General features: G+C 45.4%; 1 protein-coding gene across 4 annotated transcripts in view; it reads right to left on the reverse strand.

Annotated features, from left to right (window-relative positions):
• The window catches only part of GLP2R (glucagon like peptide 2 receptor), a 49,403-nt gene that overhangs the window by 9,926 nt on the left and 12,953 nt on the right, over positions 1-26,524 (reverse strand). For 3 of the 4 annotated variants that reach the window (XM_045986005.1, XM_045986004.1, XM_045986002.1), the window contains 6 exons: positions 22,872-22,978; positions 20,866-21,019; positions 18,997-19,156; positions 17,948-18,008; positions 17,470-17,539; positions 11,884-11,972 (listed from right to left, as the gene is read on the reverse strand). In XM_045986005.1, the coding sequence (XP_045841961.1) occupies positions 11,884-11,972; positions 17,470-17,539; positions 17,948-18,008; positions 18,997-19,156; positions 20,866-21,019; positions 22,872-22,978 (641 nt within the window). The remainder of the gene's footprint in view (positions 1-11,883; positions 11,973-17,469; positions 17,540-17,947; positions 18,009-18,996; positions 19,157-20,865; positions 21,020-22,871; positions 22,979-26,524) is intronic. The other variant, XM_045986003.1, reaches the window with a different exon arrangement.

Consider the following 26,524-nt stretch of genomic DNA (forward strand, 5'->3'; position numbering starts at 1 on the left):
CATGGATAGAGAGACAGAGATATTGAAAGATAGATACAGAGATAGATGGATGGATGGATGGATGGATAGATGGAGAGATAGATGGAGAAATGGATGGATGGATGGATGGATAGATAGATGGATGGATGGATGGATAGATGGATGGATGGATGGGATGGGATGGATGGATGGATGGATGGATGGATGGGTGGATAGAAAGATGATAGAAGGATAGATGGCTGGATAGATGGAGAGACAGGTGGAGAGATGGATGGATGGATGGAGAGATAGAGGGACAGATGGGTGGATGGATAGATGGATGGATGGATAGATGGAGAGACAGATGGAGAGATGGATGGATAGATAAATGGGTAGACAGATGATAGATTGATGGGTAGATAGATGGATGGCTAGAGAGATGGATGGATGGATGGATGGGTGGGTGGATGGAAAGATAGAGGGATGGATGGGTGGATGGATAGATTGATGATAGATGATAGATGGATGGATGGATGGATGGCCAGATAGATGGAGAGACAGTTGGTGGGATGGATGGATGGATGATAGATAATAGATGATAGAAAGATAGTAAATAGATATAGCTAGCTCCCTTGACCCCATTGTCAACCTACTGAGTCAAAACTTTGGGCTACTGGGTCCTGGGAATGTGAATTTTAAAGTAATTCCCCATGGGATTCTGATAGGCAACCACATTTGGGAATGACTGCTGTTTTACTATTGAGCTGCTTCTTAATTTAAAACTACCTGCATTAGCAAAAGTGACTCATACCCAGGGTACAAACAAAGCTACTGTCTTGTATATACACATTGGGGAAAAAAGAGTTTAATCCCTAATGACTTTTTAGCCTGAATCACTGTCTTAAAGGGCCAGATTTGGAGAAGTCTTCCCCTGCGCCTACCACCCGCCCTCCCCCGCCATCATTACTGAACCCCTGGAATTAAAGATGTAGGAATGTCAGCAGCTCATGGGCACCACCTTCAGGAAGGTTTAACTGTGTGCAAGAGAAAGTGTTTAGTATGGATCCTACATTCGTGAGAGCCATTCAAGTGTAAGGTTATCAAAGAAATGAAAAACCTCACATTGTGTTCCTGGCTTGGCCTCTGCAAGTGCCTGAGTTTGAAACCCTTGCTCTGGGTTATCTGGGTTTCAATGACACATCCTTCCATTCTTAGATACAGATCCACATCTTACCATCAATTAATTCTTGGGGCCATGCTATGACTTTATGTGCTTGAATAAGCTCTTTATTTGGGGATAATTTGGATCTGCAGAAAAGTAGCAAGCAGAGTATGGAGAGTTCCCACATAGGCTTTCCTCCGTTTCCCCTAATGTTAAATCTTGCATAACCATGGTATGCTTTTCAAGCGAAGAAGCCAACATTGGCACGTGACGAATAACAATACTCAATTCCACTCGGATTTCACCAATTTTCCCACTTAATGTCCTTTTCATGTGCCAGAATCCCACATTTAGTGTGAGATGATTTTTTAAAGAGTGACCATCTTTCGATGAGGCTTTGAGCCATTTTCATAACCGCCAGCTCTCCAGATGGATGTGAAGGGATTCCCCATTCCTGATCTCATTCTAACTTCTCCTTAGACATAACACCATGTGTGTCCTTGTTCGGATGGAAAATCCATAAATATCTATGGCCATTTACTTGTATGAATTGTATTTATGCTTATTTTTCATCTATAGTCATCTGTTTGTTTAAATTGTTTGGTTTATGGCAGTCATTCAGCGATCCAACAAATATTTATGGAGCATGAGACAGCGCAGTGGGAGACGAGGGGCTGCAGTCTCCCTTTGCAGTCGCAAAGAGCATAACGACTATATCCTGGCCTGGGTTCAAATCCCGGCACCACCAAGTTACTTGCCATGGGGCTTTGGGCAAATTATTTAATCTCTCATCTGTAAAAATGAGGATTATACTATAATACCATAATATAAAGTGCTGAAACAATTAAAAAAATATTATCAATGGTAATACAATGGACAGTGTCATTGGAAAGATTACATCATAGGTGGCAAGTGCTGAGAATAATGGTTTCTGATGCCTGATGAATGATGGATAGTAGTTAGCCATCCCAGTTATTAAAAAGAAGTCATCTTTGCCCTTAGGTTGCTTACAACCTCAGTGACTTTGATCAATTTTCCTTCCCTTTGTGATGTCTTTAGGTTTTGGTTGCCCACCAGAAAGTCTTTTCAGAAAGGACTCTGGGGTTCAGTGGGCTAAGAAATTATTCCCCTTTATAAATTCATCTAGACCAGTCCTGCAGATGGACAGCCGCCTGGGTTCTGGGAGCCCCAAAGAACAGACAACTCTCGCCACACTGAGCATCATCGGTTGCTGTCTGTCCTCATTCCAGGGGCCTGGCATGGCTCTCCCACTCTGGGCCAGGCAGGTGGAATGGTGGAAACCCAGAGACAGGCCTAGTACTATAGGAGGTTCTCCAGGCTCCTAGCGACTAGCCTTTTTGGCAAGACCTAGAAATATTTAAATTAAACTTTCCTAAAATATACTCCAGGAGAGGGGGCCAAATCTTGAGAGCTAGTTCTTCAAGTCCTCAAAATCGGGGAGAGAGGAAGGCAAGGCCTGTTTCTACCAGAGTTTGGACAAAATGCACTGGCCTCCGTCACCCCTTCCTCCTCACCCAAGCAAGGGGCGACAAAGGAAAACAGAACTGGAGGGGGACCGGGAGGTGGAAGAGGGCAGTGTGAGCTGGTTGGGGCGGGGGGGGGGGCAGGTGAACCACTGGGGTGACGGAACGTAGAAATGTGGTATTAGCACTGCTTGCAGAGAAAAATAGGCAAATGCCCTCGTCGATGCTGTAGGATTTGCCAGCCTGGGCAGGAAAATAAGGTGGCCTGGTGTGTCCTTAGAGACAGGGCCCCATTTTTTCTAATTAATGAGCATAAGATAATCCATTGTACTATACTCTGGAGAAAGGGCAAGTCAACAGAAAACAGATGCCAGCCAAAATGGGGGGGGGGGTCACAAAGAAGCAGCCCCAGGGAGACCCTGGGGAATTAACCTGTTTTCACCAGGCAGGTGGCATTATAGATAGGGAAGTGGTGCTTCTCATGGTCAATGATCTTTCATACCAACCTCTCTGCATTGAGGACATGATCGCCAGCAACATTCTGGTGACTGCTTTGAGTTTCTGAATTCTTTGTTGCCAAGTGTGCTAAGAGTGCAGGCACTGGAAGGACACCTCGCCCCACCTCAGACTTTCACAGCCTCGAAGAATGAACAATTGTATGGTCTGGTTTATACATCAGTCTCTTGTGAGTTTAGCTGACATTAGTCAGCCCTCCAAAGTCTCAGCCACTTGGGAACACTGATAAGTCCCCAGCTCTGTCCCCAGGTGGTGGCAAACTGGCCAAGGTGAGGTGTTTTACCCAGGGAGGCCTCAAGGTGGGCTATGCACCCAGGTTCCTCTTTTCAAGCTTTATCCTTGAACAAGGGTGCAGGAAGGGGAAATGAACCTTTCCCAATAGGTTTTATATATCAGACAAGTTATTCCTTCTCCCCCCAAAACAGCTGTCCTGAATCATTGCTCCCCCCAGTATCTTGATTTATGCTTCCCTAGATCACTGCCCTGAAAGAGGTATGCACACTTTGGGGCTATGCAAAACAATCCATTTGGCATTAGAAGAAAATACAATAAGGAAAGATAATTGAGGTTCTATGTGTTGATTTTTTATCTATCCTTTATAATTATCTATTTTTTATTGTATTTTATAATGTCTATATCAGTTCAACAGATCATGTATATATACGATGAGGGGCATGCTCAGAATTTCTTTACTGAGAAAGATGCATGATCAGGAAAGTTTGGAAACCACCATCTTGGGTAACTCCAAAGGAGATCCTGCAGGAGGGGATACTGAGGCTGCTTAGAAACACAGCTGCCATGGGCCAAGTGGAAAATTCCATTTATTTCACTAGAGCATGTGACCCAGCCAGTGGTCCTGCACTCTGTGTATCAAAATCTCTTGGGCGGAGTCTATAAGAAGTCCACGTGGCGGGCTCCATTCCACACTTACTGAGTCTGAATACCCAGTGGAGAGCCTCAGGAGTCTGAGCTTTTGGCTGACTGTCGGGTGATGCTTACAAGCAGCCAGAATGGAAAGCTACTAGAGGGGTGCTGTGGGTCTGGAGCATGGGGACAGTCCCAATGGTACATGGAGGCCTCTGGGGGTGGGGGCAGAAAATAGCAGGGTACAGGCTCTCAGTCTGCATGGAAAGTGGTGTCTCGGGATTTGTGGGCTCCCTGTTTGTGTCTCTGGGAGTGCTGTCCTCTGTTTGGTTTCCCAGATGCCCCAGCGTCTCCTGAGCAGACCCACCGCGGAAGGACTAGAGCAGTTCTGACCATGGGTTTGGACTCCCACCCTCAGAGAGCAGTTAGAGGCTGAGCCTTGGGAGAAGAGCCAAAGAAGCTTTGAGCCACTTAGAGTCTCCACAAGAGGCGCCAAGAAAGTCGGCGTGGCTCTGTGTTGTCCAAGCCAGCCCAAGTGCCTTAGGGACAGGGGTGTTTGCAAAATATTTGGGCCAGAAGTTGGCGGAGAAGTAGCAGCCTGAGACTACATCAGGTAGCAGGAGATCAGCTCGATAGCTTATCTAAACATTGCAAACACCTACAAATCCAACGGGAGAGCGAAGAGAAGAAGAACAGCAACTCTAGAAACAGAAAATCAACCACTTTCTGAAAGGTAGGATTGGCGGAGAAGTGAATCTAAAACGACGGGAAGATAGACCGCGGGGGGAGGGGCCGGCTCCCGGCAAGCGGCGGAGGAACGGAGCACAAAATCAGGACTTTTAAAAGTCTGTTCCACTGAGGGACATTGCTCCAGGGGCTAAACCGGGGTGAAGCCCACGCGGGGCCAGCGTGGCCCCAGGCCCCGCAGGGTCACAGAAGGATCGGGGGTGTCGGAGTGTCGGAGAGCTCGCAGGTATTAGAACGGAGAAGCCGGCTGCAGAGACAGAGCCGAGGACTGAACTCTCAGCTCGGGGTTACCTTGAACTGGTCGCGGGCTGGGTGAGCTCGGAGCGCGGCTAGAGGCTGGGGATACGGGAGTGATTGGGTGCTGTCCTCTGGGGGCGCACTGAGGAGTGGGGCCCCAGGCTCTCGGCTCCTCCCCTGGCCGGAGACTGGGAGGCCGCCATTTTCATTCCCGTCCTCCGGAACTCTACGGAAAGCGTTCAGGGAACAAGCTCCCAAAAGCAAACCCGAGCCGATTACTTAGTCCGGCCGCCGGTAAGGGCGGTGCAATCCCGCCTCGGGCAAACACACTTGAGAGTCACTACAACAGGCCCCTCCCCCAGAAGATCAACAAAATATCCAGCCAGGACGAAGTTCATCTATCAAGGAGAAAGCAGGTTCAATTCCTAAGACAGCAGAGCAATTCCAGAGGAGGAGAAAGCAAAGCACGGAACTCATGGCTTTCTCCCCATGATTCTTTAGTCTTGCGGCTACTTCAATTTTTTTTTCTTTTTTCAATTTTTTTTTCTTTTTTCAATTTTTTTTTCTTTTTTCTTTTTTCTTCTTCTGCTAAATTTTTTAAAACTTTTACCCTTTTCTTTTTTAACATTTTTTGACTAGTTCATCTAAATATATATATTTTTTCTTTCTTTTTTATTTGTTTTATTTTTTAAATTTTTTTCTTTCTTTTTTTTTTCTTTTTTTTTCCAGAAGCTGTTTTTATCCCCTTTCTCCCCCCCACAATTTGGGGTCGCTTCTGATTTGGTTACAGCGCATTTTTCCGGGGTCTTTGCCACCCTTTTAGTAGTTTATTTGCTCCTTCATATCCTCTTATCTGGACAAAATGACAAGGCGGAAAAAATCACCACAAACAAAAGAACAAGAGACAGTACCGAAGGCTAGGGACCTAATCAACACAGACATGGGTAATATGTCAGATCAAGAGTTCAGAATGACGATTCTGAACACTCTAGCTGGGCTCGAAAAAGGCATGGAAGATATTAGAGAAACCCTCTCTGGAGATATTAAAGCCCTTTCTGGAGAAATTAAAGAACTAAAATCTAACCAACTTGAAATCAAAAAAGCTATTAATGAGGTGCAATCAAAAATGGAGGCTCTCAGTGCTAGGATAAATGAGGCAGAAGAAAGAATTAGTGATATAGAAGACCAAATGACAGAGAATAAGGAAGCCGAGCAAAAGAGGGACAAAGAGCTACTGGACCATGAGGGGAGAATTCGAGAGATAAGTGACACCATAAGACGAAACAACATTAGAATAATTGGGATTCCAGAAGAAGAAGAAACAGAGAGGGGAGCAGAAGGTCTATTGGAGAGAATCATTGGAGAGAATTTCCCTAATATGGCAAAGGGAACAAGCATCAAAATCCAGGAGATGCAGAGAACCCCCCTCAAAGTCAACAAGAATAGGTCCACACCCTGTCACCTAATAGTAAAATTTACAAGTCTTAGTGACAAAGAGAAAATCCTGAAAGCAGCCCGAGAAAAGAAGTCTGTAACATACAATGGTAAAAATATTAGATTGGCGGCAGACTTATCCACAGAGACCTGGCAGGCCAGAAAGAGTTGGCATGATATATTCAGAGCACTCAACGAGAAAAACATGCAGCCAAGAATACTCTATCCAGCTAGGCTATCATTGAAAATAGAAGGAGAGATAAAAAGCTTCCAGGACAAACAAAAACTGAAAGAATTTGCAAACACCAAACCAGCTCTACAGGAAATATTGAAAGGGGTCCTCTAAGCAAAGAGAGAGCCTAAAAGTAGTAGATCAGAAAGGTACAGAGACAATATACAGTAACAGTCACCTTACAGGCTAATAATGGCACTAAATTCATATGTCTCAATAGTTACCCTGAATGTTAATGGGCTAAATGCCCCAATCAAAAGACACAGGGTATCAGAATGGATAAAAAAAAACCCATCAGTATGTTGCCTACAAGAAACTCATTTTAGACGCGAAGACACCTCCAGATTTAAAGTGAGGGGGTGGAAAACAATTTACCATGCTAATGGGCATCAGAAGAAAGCTGGGGTGGCAATCCTTATATCAGATCAATTAGATTTTAAGCCAAAGACTATAATAAGAGATGAGGAAGGACACTATATCCTACTCAAAGGGTCTGTCCAACAAGAAGATCTAACAATTTTAAATATCTATGCCCCTAACGTGGGAGCAGCCAACTATATCAACCAATTAATAACAAAATCAAAGAAACACATCAATAATAATACAATAATAGTAGGGGACTTTAACACTCCCCTCACTGAAATGGACAGATCATCCAAGCAAAAGATCAACAAGGAAATAAAGGCCTTAAATGACACACTGGACCAGATGGACATCACAGATATATTCAGAACATTTCATCCCAAAGCAACTGAATACACATTCTTCTCTAGTGCACATGGAACCTTCTCCAGAATAGATCACATCCTGGGTCACAAATCAGGTCTCAACTGGTATCAAAAGATTAGGATTATTCCCTGCATATTTTCAGACCACAATGCTCTGAAGCTAGAACTCAATCACAAGACGAAAGCTGGAAAGAACCCAAATACATGGAGACTAAACAGCATCCTTCTAAAGAATGAATGGGTTAACCAGGAAATTAAAGAAGAATTGAAAAAATTCATGGAAACAAATGATAATGAAAACACAACAGTTCAAAATCTGTGGGACACAGCAAAGGCAGTCCTGAGAGGAAAATATATAGCGGTACAAGCCTTTCTCAAGAAACAAGAAAGGTCTCAAGTACACAACCTAACCCTACACGTAAAGGAGCTGGAGAAAGAACAAGAAAGAAACCCTAAACCCAGCAGGAGAAGAGAAATCATAAAGATCAGGGCAGAAATCAATGAAATAGAAACCAAAAAAACAATAGAAAAAATCAATGAAACTAGGAGCTGGTTCTTTGAAAGAATCAATAAGATTGATAAACCCCTGGCCAGACTCATCAAAAAGAAAAGAGAAAGGACCCAAATCAATAAAATCATGAATGAAAGAGGAGAGATCACAACGAACACCAAAGAAATACAGACAATTATAAGAACATACTATGAGCAACTCTACGCCAACAAATTGGACAATCTGGAAGAAATGGATGCATTCCTAGAGACATATAAACTACCACAACTGAACCAGGAAGAAATAGAAAACCTGAACAGGCCCATAACCAGTAAGGAGATTGAAACATTCATCAAAAATCTCCAAACAAACAAAAGCCCAGGGCCAGACGGCTTCCCAGGGGAATTCTACCAAACATTTAAAGAAGAACTAATTCCTATTCTCTTGAAACTGTTCCAAAAAATAGAAACGGAAGGAAAACTTCCAAACTCATTTTATGAGGCCAGCATCACCTTGATCCCAAAACCAGACAAGGATCCCACCAAAAAAGAGAACTACAGACCAATATCCTTGATGAACACAGACGCAAAAATTCTCGCCAAAATACTAGCCAATAGGATTCAACAGTACATTAAAAGGATTATTCACCACGATCAAGTGGGATTTATTCCAGGGCTGCAGGGTTGGTTCAACATCCGCAAATCAATCAATGTGATAGAACACATTAATAAAAGAAAGAACAAGAACCATATGATACTCTCAATAGATGCTGAAAAAGCATTTGACAAAGTACAGCATCCCTTCCTGATCAAAACTCTTCAAAGTGTAGGGATAGAGGGCACATACCTCAATATTATCAAAGCCATCTATGAAAAACCCACCGCAAATATCATTCTCAATGGAGAAAAACTGAAAGCTTTTCCGCTAAGGTCAGGAACACGGCAGGGATGTCCATTATCACCACTGCTATTCAACATAGTACTAGAAGTCCTAGCCTCAGCAGTCAGACAACAAAAAGAAATTAAAGGCATCCAAATTGGTAAAGAAGAAGTCAAACTATCACTCTTCGCAGATGATATGATACTATATGTGGAAAACCCAAAAGACTCCACTCCAAAACTGCTAGAACTTGTACAGGAATTCAGTAAAGTGTCAGGATATAAAATCAATGCACAGAAATCAGTTGCATTTCTGTACACCAACAACAAGACTGAAGAAAGAGAAATTAAGGAGTCAATCCCATTTACAATTGTACCCAAAACTATAAGATACCTAGGAATAAACCTAACCAAAGAGACTAAGAATCTATACATAGAAAATTATAAAATACTCATGAAAGAAATTGAGGAAGACACAAAAAAATGGAAAAATGTTCCATGCTCCTGGATTGGAAGAATAAATATTGTGAAAATGTCTATGCTACCTAAAGCAATCTACACATTTAATGCAATCCCTATCAAAATACCATCCATTTTTTTCAAAGAAATGGAACAAATAATCCTAAAATTTATATGGAACCAGAAAAGACCTCGAATAGCCAAAGGAATATTGAAGAACAAAGCCAAAGTTGGTGGCATCACAATTCCGGACTTCAAGCTCTATTACAAAGCTGTCATCATCAAGACAGCATGGTACTGGCACAAAAACAGACACATAGATCAATGGAACAGAATAGAGAGCCCAGAAATAGATCCTCAACTCTATGGTCAACTAATCTTCGACAAAGCAGGAAAGAATGTCCAATGGAGAAAAGACAGCCTCTTCAATAAATGGTGCTGGGAAAATTGGACAGCCACATGCAGAAAAATGAAATTGGACCACTTCCTTACACAACACACGAAAATAGACTCCAAATGGATGAAGGACCTCAATGTGAGAAAGGAATCCATCAAAATCCTTGAGGAGAACGCAGGCAGCAACCTCTTCGACCTCAGCCGTAGCAACATCTTCCTAGGAACAACGGCAAAGGCAAGGGAAGCAAGGGCAAAAATGAACTATTGGGATTTCATCAAGATCAAAAGCTTTTGCACAGCAAAGGAAACAGTTAACAAAACCAAAAGACAACTGACAGAATGGGAGAAGATATTTGCAAACGACATATCAGATAAAGGGCTAGTATCCAAAATCTATAAGGAACTTAGCAAACTCAACACCCAAAGAACAAACAATCCAATCAAGAAATGGGCAGAGGACATGAACAGACATTTCTGCAAAGAAGACATCCAGATGGCCAACAGACACATGAAAAAGTGCTCCACGTCACTCGGCATCAGGGAAATACAAATCAAAACCACAATGAGATATCACCTCACACCAGTCAGAATGGCTAAAATTAACAAGTCAGGAAATGACAGATGCTGGAGAGGATGTGGAGAAAGGGGAACCCTCCTCCACTGTTGGTGGGAATGCAAGCTGGTGCAACCACTCTGGAAAACAGCATGGAGGTTCCTCAAAATGTTGAAAATAGAACTACCCTATGACCCAGCAATTGCACTACTGGGTATTTACCCTAAAGATACAAACATAGTGATCCGAAGGGGCACGTGTACCCGAATGTTTATAGCAGCAATGTCTACAATAGCCAGACTATGGAAAGAACCTAGATGTCCATCAACAGATGAATGGATCAAGAAGATGTGGTATATATACACAATGGAATACTATGCAGCCATCAAAAGAAATGAAATCTTGCCATTTGCGACGACGTGGATGGAACTAGAGCGTATCATGCTTAGTGAAATAAGTCAATCGGAGAAAGACAACTATCATATGATCTCCCTGATATGAGCACATGGAGAAGCAACATGGGGGGATAGGGGGATAGGAGAAGAATAAATGAAACAAGATGGGATTGGGAGGGAGACAAACCATAAATGACTCTTAATCTCACAAAACAAACTGGGGGTTGCTGGGGGGAGGTGGGATTGGGAGAGGGGGAGCGGGCTATGGACATTGGGGAGGGGAGACGAACCATAAGAGACTATGGACTCTGAAAAACAACCTGAGGGTTTTGAAGGTTCAGGGGTGGGAGGTTGGGGGAACAGGTGGTGGGTAATGGGGAGGGCACGTTTTGCATGGAGCACTGGGTGTTGTGCAAAAAGAATGAATACTGTTACACTGAAAAAATAAATAAAATGAAAAAATAAATATTTGGGCCAATTATATCATATATTTGCCAGTGCTGGACCATGCGTGTTTATCCTTTGGGATCTCCTGGAAGAAGGGTTTTAGGTAGATAGGATTTGGGGTCTGGATCCTGGGCAAACACCACTCACTACATACGATTACACTGAGAACCCACATCGATGAACTTCTTTGGTCTTCATAACAAGCATGAGATGGTCTCCTGTGCCATTCCCACTTTACACACCCAGAAATCAGGCCTAGGGAGGTCCAGTGACTTGCCCAAGGTCACTCAGAGAATCTGAGGCCGTGACCAGCATCAGCCCTCTTGATATGCATTCACACCAAAAATACTAGTTTGGGGGAGTTGGGATGTGTGCTCCTTACAGAGTCTGCATAATATCTTTCATTCCAAGCATAGTACCAGGCACATGGTACGTGTTCATTAAAAGTTTGTTAGGTAAAGGGAAAAACTACCTTTCTAGCACACCTGGGTCAGGCCCAATTTCAGTGAGAGAGCAACAGAGTGCCACCCCCCCTGCCTTATACCTCTGCCTATGGCCTGCCAGGTAGGCTAAAACCCTTATGCTTAGAACCACTCTTTTGGGTCAATCCAGTGGTTCAGCCACTCATTCTTACGGGCATTTTAAGTTTCCTGCTATGGGGAATGTGTGTACCCTTGACTGACCACTCCCTTCACTTCCATGGGGCCAGAAGGTCCGCGCCAGTGGCCAAAGTCCCACACGACCCCACGACACCTTTTTCAGAGGTCCTCTTCTTGATGCTCTTGTCTTAGGAGACAGACATACGGATGCAGCTCATGTCCCCTCTTCCCAGACCATTAACCAGCACAGCCGAAGGGGTCAAAACCATCTTGGACCATCAGATGCTGACCTCAGGCCACTCACCTGTACTTGTAATCTCTGAAGCACATTTGATGGGCTTTGAGCTTAGAAATGAGAAGCTTGACAATTTTCAGGAAGATGAAGAAATTGACCTTAGAAAAAAGCAGATATGGGTAAATAAATGATGGGCTCCACTCCATCAACCATAAATGATGCTTATGAATATCAAGGTCACCCTGAGCCTGATCATCGGATCCTTGTCCATGTAAACCAAGGGAGATATGGCAGTTGGCCATTCAGGAAGTATGTGTTCATGGTCATCCCTAATCTTCCTAAGGCTATCTCAATACATCCACACTTCATTTTTATTTAATACTCCCATTAATGCTCTGAAGAAGCCACACTATTTTTATGTTATGATACAATGAGAAAACAGAGACATGGAAGAGACAAGTACAGTTCCCAAGGTTGCACAGCTAGTAGATGACTAAGCTGGTACTAAATACAGCTTTACCAGAAAAGAACCTGTTCTTCACTTAAACAGCCTCCCTTCCGTAAATAACTCCAGCCCTATGAGTGTCTAACTTGAGTCCTGTAGCTGCCATGGAATTTATTGGAAAGCACAAGTTCTCTTCTCCCTAGACTATATTCCACAGTCATGGAATGGGCTGTCATGGGCTGGGACAGTTCCATCCTTTGTTGTCGGCCTTGATAGAAACATTTAAATAGGTCTGCAAATTCTTCAACGCCATCCCCTTCGAAAGGCAGAGCCTAACCTCCCCCCTTCCCTCTGGGATGTGAGCTAAGGTTAGCTATGCGCATCTAATGAAAAGAATATGGAGGAAATGAGGCTATGTGACTTCTGAAGTCAGGGTCTCAAAAGGATGGCATCCACCTGGTTGTCTCTCTCTCTCTGGGGAAAGCCAGCGGCCATGGTGTGAGGACACTCAAGCAGCTGGAAAGACCTACCAGGGGGACATGAGTCCTCCTGCCAACAACCAGCACCACTTGTCAGCCATATGTATGGGCCACTTGGGAAGCTGGTTCTCTAGCCCCAGTCAAGCTATTGGATGGACACAGCCCTAGCCAACACCTTGACAATGACCACAGGAGACATCATGAGGCTCTTGGAGAGGTAGAATGGCAAGTGTTTGAGTGCAGCTAGGGCTTGAAGAATGAGAACAAGATCTGTGAAGAGACTGGAGTGGGGGTGGGGGGTGGGGAGAACCAGCTCCTGCAGAGTCTTTCATGGTCACACAGACAAGTTTATGTTTCCTTCTGAAAGCAATGGAGAGCCAGTGATGACTCTCAGGCAGGTGAGTTACCCGATCGGATTTGCATTTCTGCACTTCAGAAAGCTCATTTTAACAGCCATGGGGCGTATGGATTGGTTGAAGGCAAAATCAGAGTAGGGGAGACTGGTTTGGGAGCAGTTCATAGTTCCCAGGGAGGAAGGATGGAGGGGTGAGGAGAAGCCACAGCTGTGGGGCATCGGTGATGGGGAGTATGAGATGCACTTGAAACTTACAAGGGGTTTGAGTCAAATGGCCTTTGTTAGTGGTGGGATGTGAGGTCAAAGATGACCCGAAGCTTCTCAGTAGATCTCAAATGTACAGTAGTGTCATTCGCTGGGGGTGCATGGAGAAGGGAGGGCTGTGCAGGGGGAAGAGGGAGAAATCTAGTTATTTTGGACACAAAAGATGTCCCAAGGCAGTGAGATAATTATGTCTGGATCTCAGCGAAGAGGTCCCTGCTGGAGCATAGAGCCAGCATTGGAGGAGGCGAGGTTGTCCAGAAAGGGTAGGTAGACTGGGAGAGAAGAAAGGTTAGGAACTTACCCTCTAAGGAAGGGAAAGGTGGCGGAAGTGAAGGCAGTAAAAGAGATTCAGAAAGAGTAGCCAGGACAGCTGGAGCAAACCACAAGGGAGTGGTATCCGGGGAGCTCCCGGCTGTAGGAATTCAAGAAGGTAAATGCTACACGGAATTTAAGCAAACTAAGACTGCGTTTAGCAACAAGGAGCTGAGAAAAGGTACAGTTCGCAGGTGGGAGCACAAGCCAGATTGCAATGCTTTGTTTTGTGAGCCAGACGTGAAGAGGGAGACAGCCAGTGTACACCACATTGAAGAGATCTGGCTGTCCCCAGACACTTCCCCCAGGAGGTAGAATGGTCACAGCCTCCTTGTGTCTTTCCCAGATCTCATACAGACTTCTGCTACGGTCCCAGCAATGCTTCATTACACGTATCTGTCCAAGAAGAGGAATGATAGAATAGTAATTGACAAGGGATGCAGAATGGGGATGGTGTCTCCCCTCTTTTATGTGCAGGGGTGTTTGGGGTTACAGTTGGTTTTTTTTTTTTTTATTTGACAGAGAGAAATCACAAGTAGGCAGAGAGGCAGGCAGAGAGAGAGGAGGAAGCAGGCTCCCTGCTGAGCAGAGAGTCCGATGCGGGACTCAATCCAAGGACCCCGAGATCATGACCTGGGCCGAAGGCAGTAGCTTAACCCACTGAGCCACCCAGGCGCCCCGGGGTTACAGTTGTTTTTAAAACAGAAATGAATGGGGTGCCTGCGTGGCTCAGTGGGTTAAGCCACTGCCTTCAACTCAGGTCATGATCTCAGGGTCCTGAGATCGAGCCCTGCATCGAGCTCTCTGCTCAGCAGGGAGCCTGCTTCCGCCTCTCTCTGCCTGGCTCTTTGCTTACTTGTGATCTTTCTCTGTCAAATAAATAAATAAATAAATAAATAAATAAATAAATAAATAAAATCTAAAAAATATTTAAAAAAAATAAAACGGAAATGACTTAAGAATGTCTCTGTGCAATGAGGAAATAGCCACTAGAGATGGTGACTGGGTGATAATTCATGGAGTAAAGTCTCTACAAACATTGAGCCAGCAAGATACAAATGTCCCCCACCTGGGAAAAAACCCCTCGAACCACAGATTGAAACACAAGCTGCAGAATCCAACGTGGACCTCCTGCGACTTGCCTTACTGGCCCCAGGAGAATCAGGGCTCGAAACTAACCATCTGCAGTTTTGGGCAAGAGACCATTTATCCCGTCCACCAGCCAACGGGAATGATGGAACGTCCCAGCCAAAGAATATTTAGTAACAGAACACTTAAATACAAACTAAACGCAACCAAGTAATTTATTTCTTTAATGGGATATCTGCTTTTCATCACAAAGAGAAAACGTTGTGTCCTTGGCTTAGTGATTTGTTGAACTCGGGCATTTTGCTCACAAAATAAGTATAACTGGGGAAAGGAACCTATTTCAGCAAATTAATTTCAATTGGGACTGTATCCTAGGAAATGAAGAGTTGTGATGAGGAGCATGTGGTTTTGTTGTTCTTTGGGTCTCCCAGGGACCGGACATGAGAAAATGGGCATCAACAAATGGGCCATATGGCGGAGGCCCTTCTTCAATGCCACGGAATGAAACACTGGCCTGGGTGAACCGGTGTTCATCTAGGCGTCTTGCAAGACAGGAGTCAGCAGGCATATTTGGCTGGTGCTGTTCTCCATTTGTGCCCAAACAGGAAAAAGGGGCTGAATGGGGAAAATTTTCAAGAACCCAGCCAACTCCTCTTAGATTCCGTTATCAGAATGGGTGGGCTTAGGACCCCAAATATATGCGGCTCCCTTTCAGGTCCTAGGCGGTGCAGGATGCATGATCCTATATAATGCTCTTGGTGACACTTCCGTGGTACCCCAGCTCCTGTGTTTAGGTCTGGGTCTACAGGCTGGCAGAGGTGATTGCTAACATGGTAGAGGGCTCAGAAGTTGGCTTCATCTATCTCTAAACTTACCTACTCCTATCCCCTCCTCATCTGGCCTGGTGTGTGGACTAAAATGCCTACCTTTAGAGCTGCTTCTAGAACGTGGCAGGGTGAACACGAAGGTTCCTGCTGCCGCCGAGCCTGAGCTCCATCCCAGCGAGGGCCTGCTGGCTTCCCTCCTGCCTGGTTAGCGGGAACCTTCCAGGGCTGGGAAGTGTGGGTCACAGGTGTTCATGCCGAGCTGCCATCTGCTCGGGCATGCTGCCAGGATGAACAGAAGCTGGGGCTCACTGTGGCCACAGACAGCTTTTGGACAGATACGTGTAATGAAGCATTGCTGGGACCATAGCAGAAGTCTGTACGGGATCTGGGAAGGACACAAGGAGGCTGCGACCATTCTACCTCCTGGGGGGAGTGTCTGGGGACAGCAGCCGGGGGGATAAGACCGCCGAGGGAGGGGGTGCCAATCTCAGCAGTGTCCAAGGAGAGGTACTCATGGGTGACAGGTCTGCATCACGCATGTGGGAAGGAGCCAATAAAGATCGGGGGTCAGGGGGCACCTGGGTGGCTCAGTGGGTTAAAGCCTCTGCCTTCAGCTCAGGTCATGATCCCAGCGTCCTGGGATGGAGCCCCGCATCGGGCTCTCTCCTCAGTGGAGAGCCTGCTTCCCTTCCTCTATCTCTCTGCCTGCCTCTCTGCCTACTTGTGATCTCTGTCTGTCAAATAAATGAATAAAATCTTTAAAAAAAAAAAAAGATCGGGGGTCAGGAGCACCGGGCTGTGGTTACAAGGGCTGGTGCCCCCAGTCAGACCCTTTGGGCTGAGATCCAGCGCCCCCACTTACTGGGACTTGAGGCTAAGTCTCTTTCCATCTTCTGGTGTCCTTGTGAGTCAAGGAAATGTAATAATGGCATCTACCCACAAATGGGTTAAGACACATCAGGGGCTTAGATAGTGCTGGCATGTAGAAGACACTCAACCCAGGTCACAGGTGGTGGCGGGGGTGCCCGCCAGCGGGGAGTGCTGGGGTCACAGCGGGCAGAGGACTGGACCGTGAAGCAGTGGCATGGGAGAGGGGCAGGGCAGAGCTCAGGACTCGGCTCTCCCTTGGGGTGGGTGGGGCCAGACTTCACTGGGTGCGGAGTGACAGGAGGGGACACAGCACATGTGTCACCGCTCAGCCTAGGTGTGACACCGGCCTCAGAATCATCAAGGGCACCTTCACACTCGCAGTATCCCCCTCAATTTCTAAGGATGCTTTTCCCTCCTAGTCCTGAGCCCCTTTGGCACACTTCATCTCCGTCCAAAAGAGCTTTGTGACTCTCAATCAAGCAGTCCCTCCCCCCTGTAAAATTCTGGGGCCACGGCGACCTGGGGTCCAGGTCCTTCCCCCTCTGGGTCTCGGAGGAGTAGTATCTCTTGACGAATCTCCATCCCAGCTTTGGGTAATATCGACCCTGTTTTTCTCTTCTAACAAGGTTCCCTTACTAATGCTAATGGGGTCAACATCCAAGCCAATAACTTTGCTATCCCTGAGCTTGTGGGTAACCAAAGGCACCCACGTCCCCAGGGGCCACCAGTAAGGGTCCCTGAGCCGGTCACAGGTGTATACACACAGTCTGAGGACCCGGAGAGAAGGAGGTGTGTAGTTGAACTCTGCATCCCAAACCAGAACAAGGAGAAGCCTCTAACTTGTTCCTTCTCATTCAGCACATCCTACTCAGAACCCGGCAACTCCTTTTCAAGGGAATTGGCCCAAAGCTCATTCCAAGCCAGAGAATTCAGGTGGGTGGTAAGGGAAGGGGAGAGGGTCTCCCACAGCTGCTGAGCTCAGCGAGGAAAAGGCAGGAGTGGGATGGTCCTTACCATTACACAAAGCAGCATGGGTCCTCTGATGATCCACCAGATTTTCTTATTCTTGTTGGTTCCCCAGCACCTGCGGCAAAGGGGCAGGAGAAGACTTAAGGCAGAGACAAGGTTGAATGAACAGCCTGGTGCCTTCTGGAAGAAGGAGGCTTCCCACTTGCCACCCCACTGTGAACAGTGACAAAAGAACCAATTTTGTCCCCATCTCTTTACATGCGGAGGGTCACTGCTAACCTCTGCGGGGACTTTTTTGTGTTAATTTGAGCTAATCTGATGCTAATTTGCCGTGTAACCAAGCTAAAGCTCATGACTACAATAAAGATCTTTGATTATTTTATCTACATTTCTAAGTATATTCTAGATGGCCCAAACGGGAAGGGAGCGGATATTCTCTTTGGGGAAATGGTATAAATCCTTGTATGGGGCATAGCTGGAAATTACTGGCCCATGGAAGTGTGAGAGCAGGTGAATTTCCTACCCTGTGTTCTCGAGCTGTGCACGAGCCATACTCCAGGGTACCACAAACAGCAGTGGGAAGGCTGGGAGAAAAAAAAATGGAAATGTAGTTAGGGGCTGATTGGCCAAACCTGCCTGCCTCCCACCCCAACCTGATGGGCCACAAGCATCTGGTAAAAACTTATAAAAGCCCAAAGATTGAATTGCAGGCCAAGAGCTGGAGAGACCTGGGGGACACAGAGCCCATCTGTTGTTTCACTCTGAGACCAACCAGGAAGCAGAGAGGAGAAAACGCTTGCCACACATTGCAAAGCAGCTCAGAGTAAATGCAAGACATTAAGTCAAATCTCCCCAATTGTAGGTCATCCATATTTCTTCTGAATCCTGCAGTCTCACATTCTCCAAGAACCCGTGGCCACAAGGGTTCCAGACCCCATCTTGAAGGCTCCGCTGGCACTCCAGATGGAATGTTGTGTTCTCGCATCCCCCAACCCATGTTGAAGCCCTAACCCCCAATATGATGATAATTGGGGATGCGATCTTTGGAGGTAACTAGGTTTGGAGGGGGAGGTGGTGGTCTTCATGATGGGATTAGTGCCCATAGAGGAATAGACCAGAGAGCCTGCTTTCTCTCTCTCTCTCTCTCTCTCTCTCTCTCTACCATATGAGGCTAGAGTCAGAAGGCAGCTATCTGCAGCCAGGAAGACCCCTCACCAGAACTCCGATCTCAAACTTCCAAGCCTCTGTAACTGCAAGAAGTAAATGTCTGTTGGTTAAGCCATGTGGTCTATGGGATTTTGCTACGGCAACCTAAGCAGATCGCCACAGCTGGGGACAGGGCAGGAGGAAGGGCAACGGAGTCTATCAAAACCTTGATTTTTGAACATATGCATTGGGTCCACATTGCTTGCGTGTAACTGCATGCATGCACACACACCCCTTACTTCAGTATCTTGCCACTGGAGAGTTCTCTGTCCTAGATGCTCCCCCAATAGGGAAACCAAAGGCTCTCTCAGGCTCCCATGTTCCGATGGGCCCCTAAGAGAGGAGGCTGGGGTTCAGGTCACTCACCCCAACCCACCAGCATGTATCTGGGCCACAGCCGCCTCTCTGAGAGCACTGTGGGCTCCAGCAGTGTGTGGAGGTAAAGGCCTTCGACCAGCAACCATGAGTAATTGGCACCCACGAAGTAATGCAGCAGGACCTGGGCTGAGCGGCAGGAGGCAGAGATCTGCGGAGGACAGAGCATCCAAGGGTGAGGCCAGGTGTTCTTGTGTGGACCCAAGAGGACGGAGAGGATGGAGAAGGGCCTCCCCATGCACAGCCGTCCCTCTACCCCGCCTCAGCCCCAGAATCGGCTGAACAGCTCAGAGAGGCTGGGGACAATATCAAAATGGGAAGGGGGGCTTCCTGTAGGTTTCCAAGCCCAGCCTCTTCCTTGACATTTTATACATTTGCAGACAAACAGAAAGAGGGAGAACGCATCAGCAGCAGTTTCCCTAAAGGAAACACTGAAAGGTACACTCTTTGATCTTAGTTCAACTCAGCTAGAAACCAACTAAAAAAAAAATCATATGATTGGAAAGGAGGAAATAAATTTCTAAATAACCCATGAATCAAACAAAGAAATAATGATAAAAATTAGAACTTATTTCTGAACCAAATGAAAAGTATTGCATATCAAAATGTGTGGTATGTAGCTAATAACACATCCAGAGCAAAACATATAATCCTAAATGACTTAATTAAAAAAGGAAAAAGGCCGATAATCAATTGTCCTATTATGTCAGAGAAAGAGAGCAAACTTCACCTAAAGAAAGGACATGGCAGGAAAGCATAAAGATAAAAGCAGAAATTAATGAAAGAGACAATGTAAAATAAAGAGAATCAAAAATACCAAAATTTCATTCTAGGGAAAGTCTAGTAAAGCCATAAAACATCTGGCAAGGATGATCAAAAAGGGAGAAAAGAGAGTGAAAGTATAAATAATCAATATGAGGGAAGCTAAAAGCAATACCACCAGAGTTGCAACAGACCCTAAAAAGTTCTTAAGAAACTATGAACAATAGTATGGCAAGAATTTTGAAGAGTTAGTTGAAGCACACAAATTCCTAGAAAAACACAAGCCACTAAAGCTGACATAAGAAGAAATAGAGAATCTGAATATGAGTTGAAACTAGTCCATAACTAAAAGCCTTCCAATAAAGAAAATTCTGAGCCCAAATGGCTTCACTGGAGTCATCTGTCAAATGTTTAAGAAAGAAAAATACCCATCTTAAATTCTTCCAGAGAATAGAGACAGAGGTAACAAGTCTGATTTCTCTTAAGAGGTCAGCATACACTTTATCTTCTTCATCATAAGAAAAGAAACTTACTCACAGGTGCAGATGAGGGAAAGCTAACCAAAACATAGCATCAGCTAAGGAATCCAGCAACATTGGAAAAAGAGTAATATATCAGAACCTAGTTGGATTTATTCCAGAGGGTTAATGTGACAGGTTACTACCATCATTATTAACAAGATAAAAGAAAAAGCATCCCAACAGAAACTGATTTCAATGTGGAAAAGCTTTGCTGCTTTAAAAATAGTAGTAGTAGTAATAATAATAATAATAATAATAATAATAACAACAACAATGGCAATAAAGCTAATCTGGTTCAGTTGTTTGGTTCACAGATGAAGAAATTTCCCATACAAGGACACACAGCACCCTGTGGTGGACCCTTCCATGATGATTTCCTTTACCTGCCCCACTCTTGGGAGGTTTGGGGTGTTTTCTGGTTTGGTTTTAGGGGTTTGTGTTTAAGTCAGATGATGTTTCTCCAGAAGTCCTTTGACACCCCTCTATCTTCCTCTTCCTCTTCCAAGCTCCACATTCCCTCCCTACAATTCCCAGGACTGATCTACCAGGTGAGAGGCTATGGTAGGGAGGGGCATACCTCTGACACGTAGGACATCCACTCTTTGTCACTGTTGGGTCTCCAGGAGTAAGAGTTGTAGATGATAGCATCCTTCACCAGCACAGCTAGGGCTCTCAGGATGAAAGAAGCAAACAAGTTCATGTGGATGTAGTTGCGTGTGCAGTGGAGTTTTCTGTGCAGGGAGAAAACCAGGTGTCTACCCTCAGGAAAGAATGGTTCAGACCAACAGGTGTGTGCCTGAAACACCTGTGCACCTGTCACTAGAGGGCAGGTGTTGATAATGTAGACTCCAGAGCGGTACAGCTGGGTTATGTAATTTTCTCTGTGCCTCATTTCCCTCATCTGGAAAATGGGGATAACAGTTACACATTGAGTAAAAATTGAGAAACTGAGGCAGAAGGGTTAAATCAGCTCTCCAAAGTCCTAGAGAAGGAAGTGGTGGAGCTGAAACCCAGAAACTCTGAGGCCGAAGCAGCACTCTCCAAGGTTCTACTACCTATCAGTACAAGAGCACTTACCTCAAGGATCACAGGGATACCAGCCACTTGATTGGCACAAAGTACTCACACAGTACCTACACATTGTATGTATCCAGACAATGTCAGCTTTCATCACCTCCTCCTCACCTACCTGAAGCCTTCTGTAGGCTCTTCTTTTGTACTGGCTGGTGTAAAACTCTGTGTCCTCTGTCTCTCTAGCCAAAAGGGCCCTTTTCCATCACTGTGCCCTCACAGTTCTGCCTGTGCCCCCAGTACAGCACAAATCTGCCTGGTTTTAGAGCTGTTGTTACTTTTTAAATTTCTGAACAGTACCCAAGGTAGGTCTTGTGTTTTATTATTTATGCACTTTTCTCCTTAATTGGATTGGGTGCCACTCAAAGGCAAGGATTAAATCTTACTTTCTAGCATGTGAGACAAATGGATATCTGGTCAACCCCTAGGCTTAGCTAAGGTAACTTCTTCTAGTGTTGGACAGCTATTCTCTCCGGGCTTGCGGGTCATGGACAGCAATGGGTACAGGCTGTGGAATTCTCCCACTGCTCAAGAATTGTTCTCCAGATGAGGCATATGGTCATGACTTTAATCTAGAAGCCACAGAATATCCTGAGATTGAGGGACCAGGCCTGGGGTTAGAGGAGCCCAGGTGGGAAGCCATTATGGAGCTAGCATCCTGGTCTCCAGGTGCCCATCTAGATCTCCTGCATTGTTATCCAATGGTCATTCTGCCACATTATCCTCAGTGATGTAGCTGAAGGAAGGGGGAGAGGCAGCCCTTGGAGGGCCCCCTAGGGGGTCCATAAATATCTCACTTGGGTGATTTCTAAAAACATGATTTAGTAAAGTACACTAAGGCTTTAGATCTGAGAAATAATATAAGGGAATGAAAATGCTCAGTCTCTGAACTGCCTGGTTGTGAACCTGCCCCCATCACTCACCAGCCACGTGACATTGGACAAGGTACTTGATCTCACCATATTTCAGTCAACTCACTTATACAATGGGGCTAATGATAATGCTAATCTCCTAGGATTAGAATTAGCCTCAATTCTGATTAGGAACACATTTAAATTACTTAATACCTGTAATTTGCTCAGAAATGTGCTGGCACCAAGAAAGGACTCGGATGATTGATAGCTAATTGGAGCCTGGTGGGCCAGCTCTACCACTCACTAATTTTCTTTGGGAAAGTTTCTTAGTCTCTTCTGTAAAAATCATGTCTCTGGCAGGGTGGGGTAGACAGGAGGTTGTCTAATCCGGAGGAGGCTAAAGCAGAGGTAAGACTCCCCGATTCCAGTTCCAGGTGTACTCTGTGACCACCAGTGACCAGATCCTCTCCCTGGACCTCTTAGACCCCTTTCCCCTTTACCTGCAAAATGGAGATGATGGGCCAGAAACTCTCTCCCAACCCTTCCAGCTCTGGTGGGTCATGACATCAGCCAGCCCAGTCTTCTGCGCTCTAGAGGGAGCCAATGAACAAATCCCAGGGTGGACACCCGAAGACGTGTAAGCAGAAGTTCCACTCACCGAAGAAACAAGAGGAGGGTGAGTGCCAGGAGGAGGGAGACGATGGACAGGGAGTACCCCACGGTGTACAACAGCTGCAAGGTCGACAGCAAGGCATGGTGTTCCGCCTGAGCACAGACAAAGAGCAGATCTGACCACCAAGCTCCATGCCCAAGAGGATCATGGCTCCAGGCAAGCACTGTAGCCTTGTTGACACCCAACTAGGGTAGCTAAGACTGCTCTCTGGTCCATCTCAGAAGCCAAAGATCCTTGATGAACTGAAATGCCCATGGGAGAGTCTTGATGGCTGGTCCTATAGTCCAGCCTCGATGCACCAGGATAGACAGTATCATGGAAGAACTGTGCTCAGAACAAGAAGGTGCCTTGGAAATGAGGACAGGTGGTGTTTTGTTTGTTTTGTTTTTGTTTTTGTTTTTTTGTCCCTGGAAGTGCTGTCCCTAGGGGGTAGGAATCCCTCTCTCTGGAAGATGGGGACAGGTTTTCACCTGGGTGTTCCCTCCTAAAATAACTTGTCAGGCAGGACCCCTTATGTGAAGACACCATAAAACAGTGCAATATTTTCTCTGAGTCCCAGGGCAGCCTGGTGGTGAACAGAGGATAATTTGCTGGAAACTCTGTGTTGTCATGATTTTTCCAATGGAATCCTACCTTCTCACTCAATCCATCATGTTACTCACCATCAAGATGATGTTTCTCGCTAAATTTTTGTACAAGAACCCACAGCAAATAAGTATTACGTGCTAAATCATGGCTTAAACTTCTCCACAGAACACTCTTATCAGCTTTATTAAAGCAAACTGGTGTACCATAAACCGTATGTATTTAAAGAATAAATCTTGATGAATTCAGACATGAATATATCTGTGATCTCACCACCACATTCAAGATAATGAACATTCCCATAACCTCCCACAAGTTTCCCTGTGACCCTTTAAAACACATTTCCTCTCATTCCCTCACACCATCTTATGCCCAAAGTAAACACTGGTCTGCTTTCTGTCATTAGAGATTAATTTTCACTTTCTTAAATTTTATATTGATAGAATCCTATGATAGGTTTCCTTCCTTCCTTCCTTCCTTCCCTCCCTCCCTTTCCTCTTTCTCTTTTTTTTCTTTCCTCCTTCCTTCCTGCCTTCCTTCCTTCCAAATTTACCCATTTGTTTACTTATCAGAGAGACAGAGAGAACAGAAGCTGGGGGAGGCAGGCAGAAGGAGAAGCAGGCCTCCTGCTGAGCAGGGAGCCCGACATGGGACTCAATACCAGGACCCTGGGATCATGGCCTGAGCCTAATGCAGATGCTTAACCGACTGAGTTACCCAGGCATCCTGGGATCTTGGTTTCTTTTTTTTTTTTAATTTATTTGACAGAGAGAAATTACAACTAGGCAGAGAGGCAGGCAGAGAGAGAGGAGGAAGCAGGCTCCCCGCGGAGCAGAGAGCCCGATGTGGGGCTCGAGCCCAGGACCCCGGGATCATGACCTGAGCCGAAGGCAGAGACTTTAACCCACTGAGCCACCCAGGCGCCCCCTGGGATCTTGGTTTCTAATAACATTCATCCACTTAAGAGAATCCAGAACTCTTGGAAGAAATTGCTAATTTGGGCCCAGAACAGGAAAATCATCAGATGAGTGGTCCAAGACCAATGAGACTATTACAAAAGGACACAAGAGCCAGATTGGAGGGATTTCACTAGCTAAATTTAGAAAAACAATGAGCATCAAAATAATAAATGAATAAAGCAATATGTCAGTTCATAGCAATACCCAAAACCAGGGGGAGGAGAAAGGAGTCTTCTTTTCAGAAGAATGCCAGCTAGTAAATATAGAAGAAATGACAGAGGGACGCCTGGGTGGCTTAGTCGTTAAGCGACTGCCTTGGGCTCAGGTCATGATCCCGGGGTCCTGGGATCGAGCCCTGCATTGGGCTCTCTGCTCAGCAGGAAAACTGCTTCTCCCTCTCCTACTCCCCCTGCTTTTGTTCCCTCTCTTGCTTTCTCTCTCTGTTAGATAAATAAAAAAAATCTTTAAAAAAAATGTTTTTAAATGGCAGAGCTCAAATCAACTCAAGTCAGCATCATCGATGAAGGCTGTGATACTGATGAAAGGAACAAGACACACACAGGATTCCAAAGCATCGTCCCACCAGTTACTGGCCAGATAGAAAGGGAGAAAGTAGTTGTACCATGGAGAGATCTGGTTGTCACTACCGAGACCAGGTGATCACACAGAACATCATTGTAGTGAGACACCTGACATTTTGGTCTCCTGGCATGAGGCTACACAGTGTACCCAGCACCTACAAGGATGGACTTGGGTCTTACCAAGCCTCCAAACCCAACTTCCAGCTTAAGAACATGCAGAAGATGAGGGAACACATGGAATGACAACAAAGTTTTCGGGGGGGGGGGGGTTTCTTCACAAGCCAGTGTCCTGGGCTTTCATGGGCTGGGATGGGGGAGATTCTAGATTAAAAGATGCTAAAGTGATATAAAATGAGCCCCAGTATATGAACCAGGACTAGACTCTGGTTCACGGAAGAAAAGCTCTAAAAATGGGAGGGAAAACTGGGAAACTTGAAATTAGGTAAAACTTTAGCTGCTAGGATGTTCACTGGAATCGTGGTGCTGTAGTTAAACGCAGAATAATGCCTTTCTTTAGGAAGGACCTGACGAATACTTAAGAGTGAAATGTCATGATGTCTGCAAATCACAGTCAAATATTTCACAAAGAGGGAGACAAAGCAAAAGCCAATGGGGGAGGGGCGATGTTAATACTTGTTAATATGTTTATACAATATTAATCAGGTTAACACAGTAAAATTTTGAATTTAGATAGTGGGTCTGTGAGTGCTTATTATTCTTTTAACTGTTCTATGTGTTTGGATATTTCAAAATAAAATGTTACAAATAACATATATATATCAATCGATATCTCTTATGTAGTATGGAAAACTAAATTTTATCATTAAAGTATATATATTAAAATTCTATACACACATACAAATTTACATACAAACGCGATCTCCTGAAAGAGAATCCGTTATCGTGCATAAGGACCCCCGACGGATGAGAAGGAAGAAATCACGTATTTCATTTGCCAGCACTCAGAAGAGCAAAGATCTGCGATCACTAGCGTTTTTCCGGGCAAATGTCAACCTGTTACTAGAAGCGCAGGCAAACATGGCCAGAAGCTGGTTTTTTATGTTTTGAGGATTTTTAATTTGGTTTTTCATGTTTCAGGGATTTGTTGGGTTTTGTTTTTTTAAGTATTTGAATTCTTGGGGAAATGACCATTGGCAGAGAGGAGGAGGCAGCGCCCCACGCCTCACCTCTCTAAAGAGAGAAATCTTAACTTCCGGTCTTGGAGAGTGCAGTTTTCAATTCTGGTTTTGCTGTCCCTGCGTGCTACCTCGGGCGCCTGCGGGGCTGAGCCCAGAGGAGGCCGCAGGCATCCCACACCTGCCGGCGGGTCCCTCACGATCCCCGAGTCCCAGCCTCAGCCGCACGCTGACACCACCCGGGGACCCAGGAACTGGTCTGAGGCCCAGGCCCCACACAGACCCAATGCTCGGAATCTGCAAAACTGTTCCCTGAGTATTTATTAAGTGTCTGCGGTGTGCACACGCTTTTATGCACCCAGTACTAGGCCAGGGAC

The sequence above is a fragment of the Meles meles genome, chromosome 18, assembly GCF_922984935.1.
Source record: "Meles meles chromosome 18, mMelMel3.1 paternal haplotype, whole genome shotgun sequence".
In the NCBI taxonomy this organism is placed as follows: Eukaryota; Metazoa; Chordata; class Mammalia; order Carnivora; family Mustelidae; genus Meles; species Meles meles.